Source organism: Apis mellifera, linkage group LG9 (assembly GCF_003254395.2).
Source record: "Apis mellifera strain DH4 linkage group LG9, Amel_HAv3.1, whole genome shotgun sequence".
Classification (NCBI taxonomy): domain Eukaryota; kingdom Metazoa; phylum Arthropoda; class Insecta; order Hymenoptera; family Apidae; genus Apis; species Apis mellifera.
The window spans coordinates 5,746,218-5,768,337 of NC_037646.1; the positions used below are offsets into that span (position 1 = coordinate 5,746,218).

At 29.9% G+C, this 22,120-nt stretch overlaps 4 protein-coding genes across 10 annotated transcripts in view; 1 reads left to right on the forward strand and 3 right to left on the reverse strand.

The window, feature by feature from the left end:
- Positions 1–7,921, reverse strand: part of LOC411343 — a 106,879-nt gene extending 98,958 nt beyond the window's left edge. For all 3 annotated transcript variants that reach the window (XM_026443033.1, XM_026443032.1, XM_003249696.4), the window contains exon 1: positions 7,782–7,921. In XM_026443033.1, coding sequence (XP_026298818.1) covers positions 7,782–7,845 — 64 coding nt within the window. In that variant the 5' untranslated portion in view covers positions 7,846–7,921. The remainder of the gene's footprint in view (positions 1–7,781) is intronic.
- LOC724356 (RING finger protein 17) overlaps positions 1–19,069 on the forward strand; it is a 203,393-nt gene extending 184,324 nt beyond the window's left edge. Inside the window, exons 1-23 of one of the 3 annotated variants that reach the window (XM_006560765.3) lie at positions 8,263–8,368; positions 9,307–9,528; positions 10,436–10,563; positions 11,944–12,092; positions 12,213–12,290; positions 12,448–12,600; positions 12,733–13,012; positions 13,380–13,536; positions 13,608–13,721; positions 13,911–14,010; positions 14,193–14,362; positions 14,508–14,734; positions 15,313–15,925; positions 16,178–16,326; positions 16,406–16,755; positions 16,919–17,094; positions 17,184–17,303; positions 17,385–17,489; positions 17,655–18,131; positions 18,220–18,313; positions 18,456–18,606; positions 18,681–18,843; positions 18,940–19,069. In XM_006560765.3, coding sequence (XP_006560828.1) covers positions 8,291–8,368; positions 9,307–9,528; positions 10,436–10,563; positions 11,944–12,092; positions 12,213–12,290; positions 12,448–12,600; positions 12,733–13,012; positions 13,380–13,536; positions 13,608–13,721; positions 13,911–14,010; positions 14,193–14,362; positions 14,508–14,734; positions 15,313–15,925; positions 16,178–16,326; positions 16,406–16,755; positions 16,919–17,094; positions 17,184–17,303; positions 17,385–17,489; positions 17,655–18,131; positions 18,220–18,313; positions 18,456–18,606; positions 18,681–18,843; positions 18,940–19,050 — 4,365 coding nt within the window. In that variant the 5' untranslated portion in view covers positions 8,263–8,290 and the 3' untranslated portion in view covers positions 19,051–19,069. Of the gene's footprint in view, positions 1–8,262; positions 8,369–9,306; positions 9,529–10,435; positions 10,564–11,943; positions 12,093–12,212; positions 12,291–12,447; positions 12,601–12,732; positions 13,013–13,379; positions 13,537–13,607; positions 13,722–13,910; positions 14,011–14,192; positions 14,363–14,507; positions 14,735–15,312; positions 15,926–16,177; positions 16,327–16,405; positions 16,756–16,918; positions 17,095–17,183; positions 17,304–17,384; positions 17,490–17,654; positions 18,132–18,219; positions 18,314–18,455; positions 18,607–18,680; positions 18,844–18,924 lie in introns of those variants that run through there. The other 2 variants (XM_001120177.5, XM_006560764.3) reach the window with 2 other exon arrangements.
- LOC107964981 lies at positions 7,917–9,163 on the reverse strand. The gene is made up of 2 exons (XM_016914029.2): positions 8,434–9,163; positions 7,917–8,333 (listed from the first exon to the last, which is right to left on the reverse strand). The coding sequence occupies exons 1-2, from the start codon at positions 8,499–8,501 to the stop codon at positions 8,045–8,047; spliced, it is 357 nt and encodes a 118-aa protein (XP_016769518.1). The 5' UTR covers positions 8,502–9,163; the 3' UTR covers positions 7,917–8,044.
- Positions 19,058–22,054, reverse strand: LOC550924 (cleavage stimulation factor subunit 2). Of its 3 annotated transcripts, XM_623318.5 has the most exons (8): positions 21,879–22,054; positions 21,716–21,794; positions 20,770–21,341; positions 20,167–20,338; positions 20,070–20,096; positions 19,900–19,997; positions 19,582–19,778; positions 19,058–19,457 (listed from the first exon to the last, which is right to left on the reverse strand). In XM_623318.5, the coding sequence occupies exons 1-8, from the start codon at positions 21,937–21,939 to the stop codon at positions 19,338–19,340; spliced, it is 1,326 nt and encodes a 441-aa protein (XP_623321.1). In that variant the 5' UTR covers positions 21,940–22,054; the 3' UTR covers positions 19,058–19,337. The 3 variants fall into 3 exon arrangements, with proteins under 3 accessions (XP_623321.1, XP_006560825.1, XP_006560826.1); XM_006560762.2 differs by lacking the exon at positions 20,070–20,096 and having other exon boundaries at positions 21,879–22,045; XM_006560763.3 differs by lacking the exon at positions 21,879–22,054 and having other exon boundaries at positions 20,770–21,318; positions 21,716–21,786.
- Between the last annotated feature and the right edge of the window lie 66 nt (positions 22,055–22,120).

Genomic DNA, 22,120 nt, shown 5'->3' on the forward strand with positions numbered 1-22,120 from the left:
ATAATACAATTGTTTCTTGGACCCTCCCTTTTTTAGAGAAAATTGTCCAAACGCGTAAGAAAAAAGAAAATGTCGAGAGTAGAAGAAATTTTCGGAAGGAAAACTCGAAATATAATATTTTAAAAAACATCTTTCTCCCTTTTTCCTATAATTCCATAAGCAACGATTTATCGTATAACGCGCAACGATTCAACGCTTAAATTCTCTCCCACATCAATCCCCCCTCCCCCCACACGTGCTGAATTTATAATTTTACTTTGAAACTGCAATGTGCAGTCCATTACAGTTGGTTAATTAATACGTTTTGTTCCATGCCGCTCTGAATCGAATTATTTTCACAAGGAATAAATTATTAACGCGCAACATATTGATACGCTAATATTTACATAATAAATTTACGCTCGCGGAAGAATAAAAGAAACGGGGCAGAACGACGGGGCCGCCCCGGTTGTTGTTGATAATTATCGAAATGGATTAAATCCCCGGAGCGGCGCTCTATAATTATTTCTCACTTTTCCAAAGTGCATAAGTTATCATGATCGATCATTCTGCGAAACGTTAAACGTTTAAATGGCCGAGAATTCTCGAATTATAACGATAAAAATATCGCGATTTATCGCGCCGTTCGCAAAGCAAATGTAGAAATGTTAATCTAAATTTTAAAAAACTGCCGATACAATAAATTTTTTTAATGATATTAAATTTATTTATTTTTTTAAATTTTATCATACGTGCAATTTAAAACTTTGCTCTAAATTTTATTTATATTTCAATGAAAGATTGTATGTTAATAAAATGCTACATATTGTTAAATAAAATTCGTGATATTATCTCGCTTGTTTATTACAAAATAAACCGAAGCATTGGAAAAAAAAGAAAAAAGAAAGAAAAAATGGAAGAAGATTTCCAAATAATTATCATTGTAAACGAAACGGCATGGTCCCACGATCTACCACTAGGGATCCATTATCGTCTGTTTTTGTGGAATCTGTATCCACAAGTTTCACAAGGCTTATTGTAATTCAGAATCGTGCAAAGCAATAATAATAAGATTTTCATTAGAGGGAAGTATCGGGGAACGTCGTAAAACGTTTTTAATAATTTCTTTGTAACGAGATGATTTACAGCCGCTCGTCACGGGAAATAATTATTCGATGATTTACAATTGCAGCAGCCGGAAGTCGTTAGTGTCCTCCCCGAGGTGATATTCTTCGAAATATCCTGGCGTGAGATATGAAAACGGATCGATAATTAAATCTGAAATTATATTCATCGTGGATTTATCGGCAGCTCTGAACGCGCATTACCCTCGTCAATATTGTTTTAATACTCTTGATAATCGATAATATTCGAAAATATTCTTATAAATAATAATTCCTCTTCCTCTTCAGTAGTATACTTTCAATACGATTGTTATTAATTTTTAGAAAAAAGAATTTACACAACAACGTTTAAAGGTGAATAATTTTTCAGATAATTCGAAATATCCCTTTGAAATCTGTCTACATTATTTAATGTCGTATTATTGTCAATATCGTTTATACCTCACGTTCGATAATCATTCATCGTACGTATTTTCTAAAACACACGTGTTTGACAATATTTCTAAATACACGTTTATTTTTTCCTTTCCCCTTTTATTTTAAATAAAATTCTAATAACAAAATTTTCAATAAATCCTCGAATTATCTACGCTTCATTTCGAATATAACTTAGCTGCTGTATCTTATTTTAAATTTAAACGTATAAATTAAATTAGAAACGATATTTATCCTTTTAGAAAAAAAAAAAGGGAAGGAAAAAATTCGGATGGAATCCCTCTCCAACATCGTTCGACAACAAGTATCGGCTGCATTCGCGCGGCTCTCGCGGATTATGCAGCTATGCATTATTGTCACGCGGCTGTTTTGGCCGCGCGACGTCGAAATGAAATTTACCGTGGCGGGCTCGGAGCGACAACGAGTCACGCGTCGCTCTCTTCACCAGATTTATTCGTCCCTGGGCCGAAGGGGAGGGAAAGGATTGGATAAGCCATCCCAAAATAAATCCCGTAATAATCGACGTGATCGGCGATCACCATTTGCGCGACGAAACGAAGGCGAAGGTAACGATGATGATGTTGTGCACGATCCTTGGAAAAGGCATCCAATAAATGAGATTTCGTTTTGAAGAGAAAAGTTGGATGGAAATTTTTGGGGAGAAGGAATATTGATTCGAGAAAATTGAGAAAGGATTTTTAATATTAACTATTATTTAACTAATTGAATCTAGAATTCTACTCTGATGAAATTTTATTTTGTCGTTGAAGGTAATATATTTCTCAAAATTTGTTTTCAGTTTGTTTTCAGTTCAGTTGTTGTTCAGTTTTTTCTCAAATAATATATATAATTTTTAGAGAATCGGATTTTATAATTGGTTAACACATCTCGATGAGAGTTCTCGTTTCGAAGCGGCTAATAATAAATTCCACGCCGTGATATCAACGCCGTGGAATTTCCTCGAATCTCTCACGTCCTTGTCTCTCGTTCAAGAATCGTTTTTAACAACGATTAAAATGTTGAAACGGATCTGTTGCACGAGGCGAGCCTGTTTCCGGTCCGTCGAATTTTTCCTTTCCGCCGTGTCTACCGGTGATAATAACCTATCGAACGTCGTTCCGATTTTTCGAGGCAAGTTATATACGCGTGCTGTCCGTGCTCATTGGAGAAAATTTTCGACGTTATTCGTCCTCGATATTTGAGGATGAAACGAAATTTCGATTATTGTTTGATCGAAGCATCGTTTCCAGGGACAAAAGATACGAGCTTTTCTCCTCTCTTTGGATTTTTCCCTCTTCTCGTTGGAAAAGAGGAAATTCTCTGGAGAAGAAGATAATTAGAAAATTTTGAAAAATGTTTTCGAACCGCGTTATTCTAATCTTGATATAACCGAGCTTTTTTGCGCAGGTAAATGACGAAATTGTGAGAAGAAGTATACATTTTAAAATCCGAAGAGAAAGAAGATGAAACGTATTTTCTGTCCGTGCCATATAGACGAATAGAAACGCAGCGAGAAAAATAGCGGGGGATTACTGTTAATGTTATTTATATGCTCGCTCGTGCCCAATGCACTTTGCATTGAATTCCCCCTGTGAAACGCCGAAAGCACCGATTGTTTCAGAAACAATTCAAGCAACGCAACATTGCGCGCCGAAACTAAATTAGGCAACCAACACTGACGTTTTCCTTAATGTTATTGTTGCTTCTTATCACGACGGGGATATCTGAGAAAATCGATGGAGCACGCAGCTCGTGCTTGGAATACGCAGTTTCACAAATGCTTATATTGGCTGGTAACTAATGCGTTCCAATAACTATTTGACGCGTAATAAAATCACGGAAGAGAAGAGATACACAGAATTTTATCCAATCGATAAATCTTCTTTCTTCTTTTCATCTAAAGTCCTATCTTTGTCCATATTTTTTTCGTAATTGCGAGAAGAAGAAAATGTATTTACACTTAAAGATGTGATAACAAATTATACATATGTATATATATATATATATATATATATATATATATATATATATATATATATATATACATGTATCGAGCACGAACGCAAAGAGTACGCACCCTATAACGATCCTATTACGCATCCAATCATCCCTTTCCCCTGCACTAAATCTTGCCTCGATTCCGACATCATTAATTTTAATTGAAGAAATCATCGTGTCTTTAACTCTCTCGTCTCGATTCAGAAAATTTTCGCCCACAAAGGGAGAGATTCGAGGGGTGTTTTCGGTTACGATATGATATTCGTATCATCACTTTGTTTTCGTATCTCAGATAGATATTTCCCCGATCAGTTTGTCAATGAATAATTAGTCCGTAATTAAAAGATGCTTGTAAATATAAAAATAGATGGAAACTCGCTTCCATATTCATATATACTTTTTTTATCGTTCATTATCATCAACGTCCATTCTTATTATCGTCCTTTTACTTTATCATAATTCGACATTATCGTAAGTACACTTTGGAAAATTTTTACACGATCGAATCTCGCCTCCTAAAAACCTCTCCTCGCCACTTTAAAATGATCCTCCGTAAAACTCCTCCCGATTCTTCCTCCTCTAAAACGCTAAGGAAATCGAGGAACCGCCACTACAAGTATTTATCCACCGATCCACCGAGGAGGCATTCGAAATGCAAATTAGGCGTTTGGTTGCTGCCGCTTCTCGAGGAGGAGGAGGAGAGGGCCGCCGCCACTCGAGCGAGCAAGCGAGCGCGCTTCTCTTACTCGCCTTTATCGAGTTTTCAGAGTCACGCGCGCACACAGGCCGAGAACAAACGAGATATTTTCCTCGTCTCGGCCAGGCCGATCGACCGATTCGAAAGGCGTTCCAGTTGGTGGGGCCATTTGCTCGGTCTAGATCGAGAAATAATTTTCATTCAAGGATCGCTCTCTCAGCCTCGCTCTCTTTCCGATCAACCAGACCGGAAAGCTGTTGGACATCGTCCGCGCGATACGATTTATCGTCGATGCGATTCTTGTCCATTTTCTTTGTATTTCTTATTCAAGAAAAGTTTTTGGGGAAAGATAGAGAGAGAGATATTTTCATTTTTTTCGATATTTTAGAAATTTGTTCGATTGTCGTGTTTTAAGGAAATATTGTAAAATTTTCGTTCGTAGATAATTGGAGTTTGGAAAGTTTTTGAAAATTAGAAATTTTCACGATATTCGAAAATTTAGATGGAAAATTATGGAATTATTAGTGTAGAAATGTTTATGATACTCGCGGCTTGGAAAGTTGAAGAAGTTGAGGAATGTTCACGATATATATATATATGTATTCGTCGAATTGATCATTGTCGAGATAAAATATGAACTGCGTTTTATTCGTATATATATTTGAAAGTGGACTTGATATCCTTGGTTGCTTGATCGCTAATTTTTTGCTACACGAATTCGTTCGATTTTCTCCGTTCGATCGTCTGAAAAAAAGGTTCTTTATTATTAATTAATAAAAAGAAGAATCTTTCCTCCTCTAAAAAGAAAAAAAAAAGATTGAAAGGAATTAATAGCTGAAACGCGATCTTGATAAATGCCAGAAACGTGGAACAAATGGATTACTCGATCGCGTTTTAAACGCGTTTATTCGAAGACTGCTATGAAAGGGACGTAATTTTGGGGCGTATCACCCTGTCAATTTGCATCCCGTGAAAAAGGATTCATCGATAATGATGATGGATACCTTCAGATAAACGAAAAAAACCTTTAATTTATCCCCCTCCAAAGTATCGATCTTGCTTATTATTATTATGAAAATTATTATTCTTTGAAAAATCTTCGAATCGTTTTACTCTTTTTAAATATTTCTTTAGAAATATTTATATCATTTTCCTATCACACATTTCAAATCTATCTAAGCAGAACAATTAAATCAAAATATTCCTCTCTTCCAAGAACCTTTCTCACGATCCAGCTAAAAAAAAAACGATCTCCTCCTTCTTCTCCTCGAACGTTAAAACACATACACACACATACATATAAGGCAAGGTTACATCACCTTCAAACGGATTCCATACCCATTTGGGCATTCGGGCGGACTTAACGTATTCCATTAATAATATCCAAGAATAATACACGAATAATACTCGGTGTACGCGTTCGATCGAGGGGTAGAGATGAAAGTTTACAGTGGGAGGAAGGTGAATTAAACGAGTAGAGAGAGAGAGAGAGAGAGAGAAAAGAGAGACCTCCATTAATACGCGCGTTTATTAACCTCCTCGCGCGAATCCAGCTCTCCCGTCTCGATCTCTCTCTCTCTCCCTCTCTCTCCCTCTCTCTCTCTCGATCTCTCTCGATCTCGAATGCGTGTCCGTTCGAGTATCGCGGGAATAAAACTCCAACGATTAATCCCGTTTTCCCGCGTTTTACGGATCTCGATCGATCTTAACTCGTATACCTAATTAAACGTCGATGAACAAACGAACGGGCGAACAAACTTCCTCCCCTCTCTCTCCCTGTCTCTCTGTGAGAATGATCCAGGACAAGGTGGATCCAAGGATGGAGGGAAGACGAAGAAGGAGGAGGAGGAGGAGGGTATCGATCGGTGGAGAGAAGAGTCGAGTCGGAAACTCGACGAGGGAGGAGGTTGGATCGCACGAGGATGAACTTAATTTCGTAGCGTCGACAAGGTTTCGACGCGACTTCCTCCCCCCATTCGCCCCTCCCTTCCCACCTCCTTCGGAGGACTCCCTTTGACTGTTTACGCAGTATAATTAACAACCGCGAACACGTTAAAGTGGATTCTTTGCGGCTGATTTAGCAGGGCAAACGAGATTGCCGCCGCTCCTTCCCAACCTCCTCCTCCTCCTCCTCTCCCCCTGCGTTTTTGTCGCTTGTTGAAAGAGAGGGGGAGAAGGAAAGCGATGACGATGACATCGGGAGATTATTTTTCGTGTGTGTTGATTGTGTGTCTTTTTTGGAGGAGGAGGAGAATGATTGCGAATCGAAAAGAGTAATTTTACTACTCTACTATTCTACTAATTTTACTCTAATTTCTACTAATTATACTCTAATTTTACTATTCTACTAATCTTTCGAAATAGATTATTTTTTCGTGAAGCTAACGTCGGAATTGTGGTTGGAATTGTGGAGATTTCCCCCAATTTTCAATTCTTCGAGTTTCGAGAACGTGGAAATTTTTGAAATACGAACTCTTTGATAGGAAGCTTTAATTATTTTATTAGAAATCGACCCCTCGGATCTATTTCCTTTTCTTCGAAAAACGAAGGAGGATGTTTCCAAGGGTTTGGAAAAATTTTCCAATCGACTCGTGCGTTTGAACTCGCGGTTCACCCACTTTAGAAACGTCTCTCGGAGGATAAATTGATTTTTCGCGGTTTACGTGCCCGAGAAACACGATAATAATCGATCGACGAATCGATTCTGGCCAACAATGAGAAAGCGTTACGATGGCCATATCGGGATCATGTTAAGGTAGCCATCATCAACCTTTTTTTTATAGAACGTTCGTGAGAATTTGTTACGTATCTGGTCTGGAAATAGCGTCTGCATCTTTGTTGTTGATTACACGGCGAAGGAAAAGCCTGGCAATCAGAATGCCAGAACTCGATGGAGACAATGGACTTGCATCACTAATATTTCGCGGTACTTTCCTTTCTCGAAGCGCAACTCTCGCCACGCACGTAATTTCAACCTCGATAACGCTCGACAAACGAATCATTTTCTATCGTTTTAATATTTTCTTCTTTTTTTTTTTAAATACTCGTTTTTTGCCATTAAAATTTTATTCATTTAGTTAGAATTTTCACGTTCACTCGATTTAAAAAAAAAGGAAAGAATTATTCAACTTAATTAATTTTTTCTCTCGATTCAATCTGAGCAATAACTCAAGCGCTTAACGCTCAAGATACGCGTTTTATTAAATATCACTGAATCGTGATTAATAAGATTACTCTTAATAATTGTTTATCCTCTTTTTCATTCTTCTTCTTCTTCTTCTTCAGAGATGCTACATCATGACACAATACTCGCATCCTTACTTTTAATAATAATTAATAAAACAAAAAATAACTAAAATTGGAATTAAAAAATTTCACTTTGCACAAACATCAAACTAATTATAACCAATTTTAAATAAATAAACCTTTTTCCGTAAAAAAACAAACAAACATTTCCATTATTCCAATGAAATATTCATCAAATATTTACAATAAAATCCAAAACTAGAGAGAAAAAATCGTCATTAAAAAAAAAACAAAAGACTCACCGACGAGCAACAGAAGGAACACGACGTATCCCAGCGAGGAGCACAGGTTGTCGTGGACCCGCATGATCTCTTCCACTTGCACCCCCCCTCCCCGAAAACACTCCGGCAAACAACAATCCTAACAAAGACTGGAGGAGGCGCTGTGAGGAGGAACCAGTGTCATCCTCGGCGTGTAAACACGGTAACCACAAGCACAAGCACAGGGAGAGGAATGGGACGCGCCGTGGTGGACGAGAAAACACCGTGAACAACACGGCGACCGACTACGGAATGGTGATCGGTCCTCGGGACGTGAAAGACTGGGGAAAGGCGCGTTTGTTCGGCCTGTTTGGTTGAACCACCATTGACCACCTCTTCTCTTCCCAGCTCTCCCTGCCCGATCTCTGCTCTCCTCGGATAAGTCGTCTCCCTTCTTCAGGTGGATCCTCGAGAAAGTCGGAGCGAGCGACCTTCCACTTCGCGCCGATGACAGGACAGTTTTGACGGCGTGTTGGATCCATCATTCGAGGATGATCGATATTATTCTTTCGCTTCTTTTCGAAGAACGGAGATCTGTTGAGATGAGATGTAGCGTTAGTGATGGAAGAGTAAGTTTGAGAAAAAGAAAAAGAAAGAAAGAAAGAAAGGAATATCGGTCTCAGAGAGATATTACGGAATTATATTGTAAAATTTCTTCAATCTTGTTGAAGATTTGTATTCTCGGATCTTCGGGTTCTTCATCGAGAGTTATTTATACTCGGCACGCATTGCTAAAGATGTTTCGATTTCTTAACACGCGGCCCAAACTGCCGGTCGAATATCAATCAACGTATTACGTCAGCGTACAACTCCAGATTGCGTATAATTCCGCGGGGGAACATTGGTTACGAGGCGATTTCTCTATTTTTATTTCGTTTAAGAGAGCCGTTGATGTTTTATTAAAATTCTTCGCCACGATTCGATCGAAGATTCGATAGAATTTCCTGCATCGACACGTACGTCGATGATCTGCCGCCGTCTTTAAACTTTTTCTTCTTTCTTTTTGAAATTTTAATTTTAACAAAACTTTTAAAGATGATTTTCTTCTTTCTTAAATTTCCTTCCTTCTTAAAGGAATTGGAGGTTCGATTCTTGAATCATCTTTTTAGATGAGCTTCTTTGCAAGAGTTGTTCGGTGTGAAGTTTTTTTCGGTAAGAAAGAAAGAAAAGAAAGGTGTTCCTCTCGCAACTTTTGAGCAAATGACTCTTTGGTCCTTGGAATCCGATGGCCTTTGTTCCGATATCGAGGAACGTGTAAAGAATTCTTCGCATCTGATTAAATCTCTTTCTTTCGTTCGTTTAAATTTTATTTCAGATTTTTCTTGCTACTTTATATTTTTATTTATTTTATTTATTTTACTGTATGTACAAATTTTTATTACGTTTGAAATATATATATTCGAATTTCTTATCAGATTCTTGAAATAGAATGATACCATTATAATTATTTTTAAAAGATGCACAACATCGATTTAGACACTAATCCATTTTCACGTTTGCATTTCAGAAATTGAAAAATATATCCTATTCTTCGGTAGGAACGAAAAATTCCGATATTGTGGAGGGAACGGTCACTCAACATTTCACTTATCTACACGGTATCCTTCAAAATGCGGAGAAACAAATTATCGATTCATTGCGGGCGCATAAAAATTCCCGGAATAAAAATATCGACGAAATTTCCACGCAGTTAAAAGAACACGAGGAACGACTGCAGTCTGCCATTGTGGTAAGAATCCATTTTTATTTAAAGTTTTTATTCTTATATTACGTATTTAAAAGAATTCTTGTCAATTCTTTAATTTAAAAATAAAAAGTTTTTGATCAATTAAAATTAAGAATCGTATGCACTGTTTGATGATGATGATGAAAATAAATGGCGAGAATTCGAAGATCTTTTCCTTTTTTTAACTTAACACGTAGGAATCCATAATTTTCGCAATTGAACATTTTACATTGTGTTAGTGAGAAAATTTAATTCGTATTTATTTATCATTTACAATTTATGTATATCGTCCGATTTGTCAAAGTCGCAAATTTCAATTTGCATAAGTTAATCAATCTTATATTTTTTTCAGTTTGAAATTGGCACTACATTTTATACAGCACTATTCATTGCTTGAATTATATTTATGTTTTTAGACAAAGCATTATTGCATCCGCAATTTCAATTTTAATTGATATAATTATTAGATCCACGGGGGGAAGTTCTGCCGCTTTCATTCGTATAATGTTTGATCTACGCAATAAACGGGAACACTGCACTCGTAACGAGATTTTCCTCCGATTAGTATATGGAATTTCGGTTATGAGGTTGTCATGATCATTTAAAAAAAGAGATCGTTTAAATTTTTTTTTTAAATAGTTAAACTAGCGGAAAAAAATAACACATATAAAGAGAAAAAGCTGTGAAACAATACAAAACATTTGTTGACAAAATTTTAAAAACAAAGTATATCGCAAATTGATATTAAGAATAAAAATTAAGAATAAAAATATTATTATTGTCATTGTTGAGAAGAATATTATCTTTTTTTTTTTTTTTTTTTTTATATTAATATTAAAAGAAATGTCGACAATTAAATACCAGAAAACTTAAGTAAAAAGATTGAGTATAATTAAATAATTCTTTTCAGGTAACTACAGCAATTACAGAAAGTCTTGATAAAATAGATCTTCAACAGATTATACAAAAACTAAAGCCCTTGACCGATATTCCTTGCCATTTGATACAAAATAATGTGCCAGACGACCAAGAGATAAAGTATGTAATATATTGTGTTTTGTTTATTTATTTGTTATATTTATTTATTTTTATTCATTATTTATTTTCTTAACACAATAATTTGAATTAAGTTATATAATTAAATTATATAATATTTTCGTAATGTATACAAGTTAAAATGAAGCACTTGAAAATCAAATATAATATGATCCACTTATAAATCTTTTTTTATTTATAAATAATAAAACAGTAAAGGATTAAAAACAAAGGAAGAACTTTTAAACAAAAAAATTAAAAAATACACACGTTTCTTTTTTTTTTCTTTTCCACTTTTAAATAATTTATATCGGTCATCTCAATATTTCCAACTAAAATGCTAATCACTTTCTCAAAAAACGATCGATATAAATATAAAGAAGAAAGAGGGGAATAAACGATAATATTTATCGTTAACGGTTTTTCATCCTCGTTTCAATCGATCAACGCAACATTTATCTCGATTTATCTTGTCGCATCTTCCATTTCTTCTGTGCCGAGATTTTTTTTCGACACAATGGAAAAACTTCGTACAGTGTTTTTGATAAATCAAAATCTCCTGTGCATATTGAACAATTTATTTTCCTCGACACCGACGATGGTACAGAGGCGGACAAATCCTCTCGTTTATATTCGTAAGCAGCTTACAAATGTCCAAACGGAAAGAGAATGAAAGACAGAGAAAGAGAAAGGAATAGAAATAGTGTAGAGAAAGCGCGCGAAGTGTAAAAGCAATTAATTAAAGCGGAATGTATCATCTACAGTTGTGTTTTAAAGCAGCTTCGAAATATTCCTTCCTTCCTTCCATTTTTTTTCTTTTTTTTTGTTTTTCCTTTTCAACCATCGAAATGTTGAACATTTTCTTCTCGGATTTTCAATGAAATAAAATCTCTGATATTTCTCTCGATGCTTACACTCAAGTCCAATTCAATTGAAATACGATTTCTCTTTTAATACGCGTTCAATTAGATTCTTATGTTTTAATTTGCAAATAATTTTCTTTATAGGATTTTACGAGTGTGAAATAATGTGAACGTTAATTTAATAAAAATAAAAGTTTATGATAATATTTCTTGCGATGTTTGTTCCATTTGAGTGTAATTGATCATATTCGAATCGTAATCGTCTGAATATTACATGAATTTTAACATGTATATAGAAATTAGATTCGTTATATAAGGATATAATTTGATGTAAATGGTTTTTTTTCTTAGGTGGAAACAATTGTTTGAAAGAATTCGAAGGAAGGATCGATAAAAGATAAACCTTTTAAAAAGATTCAAATGGAATCTTCATAAATATCTTTAAGCAAAAATATTTTTTTATCGATTATTATTTAGAATACAGAATTTCTTAAAGACGAGGAAATGATTTTTTTCACAGACTTCACATCGACGATAACATTATTGAGGCTATAAAGAAACACTGCAGCGTGCAAATACCGGAAACGACAATCTTCAGCTTGGAACGAAAAAACTCGCTACCAGAAGATTATGTAATAGAACCCTTGATCGAAGAGACTAGCATTTCGAGTAATGTTAAAATTTTCCTCGATATCACAATTTTTCAATGTTACGAATAAACGTACATGATCGGTTAAGGCAAATAATTTTAATTCGTGGTATAATAAAGATGTTCATTTTTTCACACAGAAAATAAGGACAAATCCATGAAGAATAAGACCAAAGCGACCCATCCTCCTAAAAAAAAAGATAATGTTCTTACTGTCGGTGCGTATTAGACCTTCAACTTCAAGATTCTTTACTTTAAAAAGAAATTGTAATTGATTTCCATTAGAAATAATTTCGAATCGAGATATGATACAAAATGATAAAAAAAAAAAATAAATATAAATATAAAAGTATAAAAATTCTTTTCTGTTTCTAGGATCCTCAGAGATGATCCGCATCACTCATGTTGAGGATCCTTCTTGCTTTTATGTTCAGTTGATACAAAATCAGCACAAAATAACAGAGCTCAGTAAGGGATTAGCTGTACTGGCTAACACCACCGGCACAATACCAACAGAAATTACTTTAAGTATGTTGTCCGTTATATTCCGTTATATTTTTTTTTTTTCATTGATTTAAAGTTATCTAAATATTATTAATTAATATAACACTGTGATATCATTTTATCTTTCTTGTATTTAAAAAAAAAATCTTGTCGTAGATGCGTTGTATATTGCGCAATATTCGAAAAATAAGATTTGGTACCGTGCACGTATCACAGATAAAAAAACGATTTCGGACGACGATGAAAGATACAGCTTGCTATTCATCGATTATGGTATGAAAGAAGATAATGTACCTTTGATCAGGATAAGAAATATCATGCCACAATTTGCAATGCTACCAGTAATGGCTCTAAGATGCACGCTGTTCGATATTGTTCCTAACAATGGTAGATGGCATCCAGATGCGACTCGAGCATTTAAAAAACTTGTTTGCACGTAAGTTTGCACAATTGCAACAAATTGTAATTGAAAATTATTATTTTATTTTTTATTATCATTGAATCTCGATTTATTTATTTATTATCCTGTCTAAATATTATTATTTTTATATTATCTTTTATTACTTATTACGCATTTTTTATTATTTTAAATTAATTTATCTTAATAAAATTAATTATCTTATAAATCTTATAAATCTTAATTTATCTTATATATCTTGTATACATGTTAAATTTTAATCGAAATCCAATAAATCGAAATATTTTTGTTTCATTAATTTTCGTTATAATTTATTTATTCTTTTCTAATTTTGATTAGAAAAGGAAGAAAAGTTGTTAGAGTGATGAAGTGACGTGTTTTTCAGAAATTCAATGGTTTCGATGTGCATTCAAATGATAACAGGCGATACTTATTACGTCGATCTATGCGCAATATCATCAAAAGATTCAGGTTTAATATCCATCAAAGATTCGTTAACGTATATGAAATACGCAACTTGTATCTCACCAAACAGATTAATGGTAATTACCATTTGTTTATTAGTATTTTGATTTTAATCTACATAATTTTATTAATTATCTTTTGTTTGTAGAGAATAAATCCTGATTCAACAAGAAAATATTATAAAGAACAATTAGAAATGGAAATTTATACGGATGTTCAAGTTTTATTTGTTGAATCTCCAAATGCTATATACGTTCAAAAAGTACGTTTTCTATATAATAAAAACTAATTATATACATTATGTGTTATAGTCAGAATTAATTATTATTATAATTTATATAAATTATTAATATTTATCCAGATATTTTTTTTTTATAATTGATAATTTTTTTATAATATAATATAAAACAATTATATAATATACATAAAAGTGATTAAATATATATTATAGGCACATGGAAATAGATCATACTTTCATAAATTGATACAAGAAATAACAGACAATTATGAAAAAGATATGTCTGAGGAATATATTGCTACACCTTGTAAAGGTACATCTTTTGAATTTCTTTTATTAAATTTTTAACAAAACAATATCATATATATATATATATATATATATATATATATATATATGAAATATTATTAATTAATTCCTTGTCTTTCATTATACATTATGCAACAATTCATTATGCAATTCATTATGCAGTGTAAATTTTCATTTTTTCCATAGATCTACCATGTGCTGCGCCTGGAGTTGATGGTTTTTGGCATAGAGGATTAATATGTGAAGTTACCGAAAATACGGTGCAAGTTTTCTACGTGGATTTAGGATATACATTAATATTAAGTTACGATGCTATCAAACCACTACCTAGGAAATACATGAGTTGTAAAACACAAGTAATTGATGATTCATATCAATTCCATATATATATATATATATATATATATATATATATATATATATATATATATATATATATAATTGATATACTTTTATAATTCTACAAAAACAATTTTTTTAAAATAAAATACTATTCACCAGGCTATAAAAGTTTCATTGAAAAATGTAAAGCCTGATGATAAAAACCAATGGGAATCGGAAACGATAGAATTCATAAAAAAATATCTAATGGATAGAAAAAAATTCAGAGTTATTCCTTTTAACAAAATCGGAGATACATATGATGTTATTATGTATACATATGACAAAATTAATGTCGCTAATCTATTAACAAAAAAAAATGATGTAACATTATATTCTAATTCAAGGTAAATATTTTAAATATATACGAAATGATTTTTTAGAAAAATCAAAAACTATATCGATCTTACCATCAATATTTTTGATTAATTAATTTTTAATATTTACGAATATTTGAAATCGTACTTTATCGATTATTAAAAATGTAAACACTATCTCATCTTTCTTTCGCGAATATAGTGAAACTAATGAATTTTCTCGCAACACATTAAATATAAACAAAATTTTTTTAATAAAATCATTTAAAAACAATGATTTTATTATTTATTTTTATTTTTATTATATATTTTATTTATATATTTTATTTTTATTATTTAAATATTTATAACAAGTTATATCAGTTTTATATTAAAACTATTGATTTTGAAATTTATAATATCTTCTATTTTTCTTGATTAATACTATAAACCGTTAAAGTTTCGAACTCTTTCTTTCTATCACTTTACATCATATTTTTCATTTTTTACATTATTCTTATTACTTCTGAAATTTATTAAAATCAATTTATTAAATAGAAACATAAAAAAATATAATAAAATACTTATAATATATTCATATATACAATTTTTTTCGTTTTATGTCATAGTTCACTCAGTACAAGCATGAATAAAAAATCTGAAAGTAAAAAAAATAAATTTAGAAAAAGTGCTAGTTGTACAGAATTACCAGGTGAACTTTATGAAGATCCGATAAATTTAAACACAAAAACCAAAAACGTAGACGAAAATGAAGATCCTTTTAAAGTATGTGTTCTAATACACCAAGTATTATCTCCGGACAGTATTTACGTTTCTGATGCCACTTGTGATCAAAGTGATGTAGAAAAAATGATGAAACAAATGCAAGAATTTTATAATAAATATCGTCCCGCGAAACGAGACGTTTGGAACAAGGATTCTGCTTGTGCAGTTTATTTTGCAAGGAGTGACATGTACTATCGTGGTAAAATCATTGATATAAAGATCGACAATAAAGTAGTCGTATTTTTATATGACATAGGAATCGAAGAAACTGTCTCAATTAATGACATACAATCATTGTATCCATGGTTTTCTAAAATACCAACATATGTTTTTAAAATAAAGCTAACAGGTATATTGCCATGCGGAGGATCCTCTACGTGGCCATCATTGTCTTGTGAGAAATTGCACGAAATTATAAACAACAATCAGAATTCTAAGTTTTACATATCTAAATTGGTAAACATTACATTAATATTATTATTATAATTATTATAACATTATTCTAATATTTATTATTATATATCTAATGAATATATCTAATACATTCTAGTAATATAATATTTTTAAATTTGATATTTAACATGTTCTAGAATGAAAAATATAAATATTTTGTCAATATATTGAAGTGATAAAATTATTATTTATATTTTATTTATATCTCTTCAAATCATAATTGTTGTTTATATATTTTTTTTTATTATTTTATAGGAAGAAGAAGAAACAGAAGACTCCGCAATACCAGTTGAATTGTGGATTAAACAAGTAAAAATGGATGGACCATTAGCACCAACAAGACACGAAATTAATTCTGTCAATAGAATGTTAGTCGAAGATGGAGTAGCATTGCCTGTAAAAGAGTAGGAAATTGTTTCAAAATATTTTTTAAAATGATATATTTCAACTCAATATTTTATTAATTCTTAAAAAATTTTTTAGATATGCAAAAAAAAGAGATAAAATTTTAGCAATTGAATTAAAACGACAATTAGTAAAGAAATTAGAAAGATTAACGAAATATGAGTCAAATGTAAAATGGTTTCAAATTAATGATGACATTTGTGATCCTATTACTGATAAAATGATATGGGACATAGTATTACATTATTCAGATTCTGACTCTGATAGTCAAAATTGTACCAATATGGAAAAAATACTTGATAACATTCCATCACTTCCAAAATTATCATCTTGGTTACCAGTAAAAACAATAGAGGAAGATACATTTATTGCTATACCGACATACATTGATAATAATGGCTTCTTGTATCTTCATTCTAAAACACAAAGTATAACTTTTAAAATAATTTTTTAAAAATATTTCAATAAATTTCTAATAATAAAAAATAATTTTACTAATTTAATAATATATTTTAAATATATAATAATATATTTATATTTTATTATATTTTTTCTTTATAATTCCTACAATTTTTATTGATTTTTCTCTAGATGTTAAAATATTACAATATATAGAATTAAAATTAGAAAAACTATATAAAAATTGTCCAATTGAATCTTGTGATACTGTATGGGCTGTAGGAGATTTATGCATTGCACAATATCATGCAAATAAAAAATGGTATCGAGGAAAAGTAGTACAAATTCGAGAAAATAATATAATTGATGTAAACAAAATTATTTAATTATAAATTTACATTTTTATAATAATATAAATAAAAATATATTATAATAATATAAAAATTATTTATTATAGGTGGAATTTATAGATTATGGAAACATTGAAGAATGTACAATTGGAACTTTAAAAAAAAAAGTTATTTTAGAAGATATACCAATTCAATGCACAAAATGTATAATTTATGGTTTAAATCCAGTAAGTGGTTTAAATATTTTTATATATTATCAATCAATCAATGTATTCTAGAATTTTTGATTGATTCTATTTCTCCAATAGGGAAATGGAACATGGATGACAGAAGATTTAGATAGAATACACAGTCTTCTCATTGAACAAGAATGTGAAGTGACAGTCTTAAATAAAACTAAAACACATCTTGTTGTAAGTTAATAAAAAATAAAACTTTATTTATCAATGAAATTAATATTTATGAAATCTTATAGAATAAATTATAATATTTTAAATATGATATAATAATTAGATTTTATTTTTAATTATTTATAATATATTTTTTACTTTATTATAATGCTTGTTGCATTTTTTCAGATTTCTTTAACCATATTGCCAAACAGACAATGTAATGAAAAAAGTGATTTGATTGCATTTCTTATAAATAAATGGAATATGAATATTAATCCCAATATTGAAATTACCATATCCGAAAATAGTATATTTACAATTATTACCTCGGATGTTGTTACAGAAAATTCAAGATCGCTTTGTTCAGATGATGATATAATAAAAGATCCAATTATTAGAGGAAATTCTGTATTACTTCCACTTACAAATGTTGTAAATGAAAATGAAAATGATACTATCATAGACGTTGAAAATATATCATTATGTAAATTAAAAAATGAAATAATTACTTCAACTCCTAACATTGTTTCTGAAGAAAATCTTGCAATGAATTATAAATTTGTAAATATACCAAAAGATATAGATTATATTGAAATAGAATTATGTTGCAGTATCAGTCCTACTAAATTTTATGCTCAATTAAAAGAAAATTCCCACTCTATAGTATGTAATAAAATATTCATGTACAGACATTCATATATGTATATTTAATTTTTTCATTATATTTTAAATATTGAAAATTACATTCCAGACTTTAAATGAATATTATATACAATATAAACTTTTAATGAATGATTTGCAAGAAAATGCTTATAAACAACCATTGATTACGAACTTTATACCTAGTAAGTATTATTCATAATAATTATTTAAAGCAAAAAATTATTCTTAATTCAAATTGAAATGGCAAAAGAATTAAATAACAAATAATTAACTTTATATTTTTATGCATCTTCTAAACTAAAGTAAATCTAAATCTATTTATAGATACGCCATGTTGCGCAAAATTCAATGATGATCTTTGGTATCGATGTTTAATAACAGAATCAGAACCTATTGTAAATTCGGATAATATTGTAATTAAGTTGCTTTATGTTGATTACGGTAACGATGAATATAGAAAAATAAATTCTCAAGAGTAAGTAATATTTATCTATTTTATAATATTAATATATTATTATATTTTAATATAAAAACCTTTTTGTTTACAAGATGTGAATTACATATTTTAAAAGAAGAATGGATGGACTTACCCTCTATTGCAATAAAGTGTAAATTATGGAATATTAAAGTTGCCTCTACAGCAGATTACAACGAATTAGTATCTCAATTTCAACAAAAAATTTATAATAGAAGTGTTCTAGCTAAAATTAAAGTAAGGAATTATTTATATAAATATATATATATTATTATATGTCGTTTATTGTATTATTTACTAATCAATGATAAATAATAGAATTTATCATTTTAGGAAATCGATAAAGAATATATGAGCGTTGAATTATATGAAGACGAAAAATTTGAAAATATCATATATAATACTCTTATTGAAGAAGGTTTATTTGAAATTAGAAAAAATTAAATTGACATTCTTAAATAATAATACATGTTTATTTCTGATATTTATAATGATAAGTTAATATAAAATTATTAAGTTTCAATGTAATTTTATGTTTAGTTCATTCTTGTGATATTATTTTCTGTTTTATTATATTATTATTAATATCAAAAACAAATTTTTTTTTAAACTTGATGCTCATATCGAAATAAGTTTATACATTAAACTATTACGATTTTTACAAAAAGTAAAATATTTTTACAAGAATTTAAATGTTTATTATTATAAAAAGCAAAGAATTATTAAAAGTATTAACGTTGTGCACTTTTAGCAATTTGTTCTTTTAATAATAAGATACTTTGCCTTTGTTCAGGTGGTAACATAGCAATTTGTTCGTCCGATAATTGTAATACTTGCATTATTAAAGCCGCCTACAATGAAATTAATAATTATTTTCATGTTTAGTTATTTTCTATGTATCTAAGAATAATATGAAATTTTATACATTTTTATATAAATTTGACTGATATTTATACATCACTTCTTTTTAAATACCTTTTCTTGATCAGATGCTCCACTCGGTATATTTCCTGCCGGAGACATGCCTGCCATAAGTCTTGATGTTGCAGATGTAGTTGATGTGGTCAATGAAGTAACAGGAGTTGCTACACTAGCTGTAGCAACATTTGAAGATTGACCAGTAGGTGCAACAACAGGTCTTGGCACCACTGGTGGTGCAACTGGTACTGGTGCTAAAAAATCGAATTATCAAACTAAACTTGATTAAATACATATTATAAAGAATTAATTAAATCTAGTTAAATTTATAATTATATTATAAAAAACAAAAAACAGATTCTTTGAAAAACTTACGATTAGCTTTTGTAATTCTAGGATCAATAGGCATTCTTGGATCTCTGGGATCTCTTGGATCTCTACCAAATCTATCTGTTCTTGGATCACGACAGAAACTGAAAAAAATTACACGCTTTTAGAACATTTTAAATATTTTGATTTTACGTTGTCTAAAGTAATTGTAGAACCTCTCAACTCCTTCAACAGGAAGTGTGCTGTAAAAAAGAATATATTCTTAAGATACATTAATTAAAGATTTTTTTTTAACATGAAAGAAATACTAACTTGTCTGAAATACTGAATGTATTAATTCCTCTAGGATCAGTATTGGCAGATACAACTGAGGATGAACTAACAGGTGTTGGTTGTACTTGTTGTGGTCCTCTTAAATCTTGATCCATTCTAGCTAAACGTGGATCCATTTGTCTATCCAATGTGCGTAAATCAACATCTTGTCCTATTGTAAAATATTGTTATATTTTTATAAATATTATAAATATGTTTAATTATGTTTAATAAACATATAATTACGTTTAATAATTTTATTAAATTTAATAATTTAATTAAATAATTTTATTCTATTATAAAACAGCATTATTTATATATTATTATTAAATATTAAATATTACAAAATAATCATTAAGAAAAAAATAAATGAAAATAAATAAATAAATAAATATAAATGAAAATAATAAATAAATAAATTTATCTTAACCATTTTAATATTAAAAATTTATCTAGATTCAAATAATTATATATATATTATATAATAATATAATAATATAATTATAAAATAATATAATAATATAATTATAAAATAATATAATAATAATAATTATAAAATATAATTAAAATTAAATTACAATAAAATTAAAATTCTTTTCTTACCAGCAAAAATAGATGCTGGAGGATTAGTAACTGTTGCTGGACGTGTAGCTGCCCATGGTTCTTCAATTCGGGGTGCAACTGAATGTACATTTGGTTTCTCAGAAGGTGTTAATACACCCGGAATCGGATTTGCTTTATGTAACATATTAACTGCTGTATGGGGGTCCACTATTCTCATTACTACCTGAGCTTGTAATAGAGCATATGCTAATTGAGGATTTTGAAGCAACATTTGACGTGCCTCATTTGGATTATTTTGTACACAAAGTTTCATTTGTTTCATAAGTTCAAACATTTGCTCAGGTGGTAAAGATGCAACAGCTTTACTTATAGCTTCTGGAGCTTTATCTGATTGTACTGCTTCTCCATATGGATTTTCAGTATTTTGTCCTTGTAAAAGACTTTGCATTTCCATTCGACTCTTTTCTGTACATGCATTATCAACCCTTAATGTTCTTCCACCAATTTCATAACCATTTAAATTTCTCATAGCACTAAGAGCTGTTTCTTGATCTTTATATTCACAAAAGCCATATCCTTTAGGTTTGCCTGTTTCCCGATCAAATACTAATCTAATTAAATCAATTAAAAATTTATGATAAATTAATTTTTAACTTTAAATATTATATATAGAAAAAAATAATAATACAGAAAAATGTTATGAATATATATTCTATTTGAAACAGAAATAAGTATTTAATATTAAAACAAAATATTTTATCTAAATAGAAATAAATATCTTAAATTTTTATATATTAATATATTATTTTCTTATTTTTTTTTTACATATTAAATATATAAATTTTAAATATATAAAAAATTTGTAATAAATAATAAATAAAAAATTAAAATAAAATTAAATTAAAATTTATTTATAAGATTATAATTATAAAAAATAATTACTTCATTAATAATTGGTAATATTTGGAATGCATAATCAACTTACTTAAATGAAAGCACTGGTCCAACTTCACTAAAAATATCCTTTAAATTTTCTTCTGTAGCTTCGTACGGGATATTCCCGACTATTAGAAAACATCATGAATATTTGAAGGTTATGCAATATATTTATTAATAACGATAATTTAGCATTAAATAATATTTCTTACCGAAAACACTTCGCATAGACTTGTCCATGAGTGATTGATCAGAAATAGTTGAATTACTCATTTTTGCAATTTATTCGCTTTTGTTTATCGTTCGAAGTTTGAACACAGTACCAGTTTTCCTACAGAATACACGAAATCCAATACACATTCATATGTATATGGATACATATTCAATCCATATGTAAAATAAGATATCTTATAATATATCTTATTTTATTACATTATCAATTATTTTTATTATT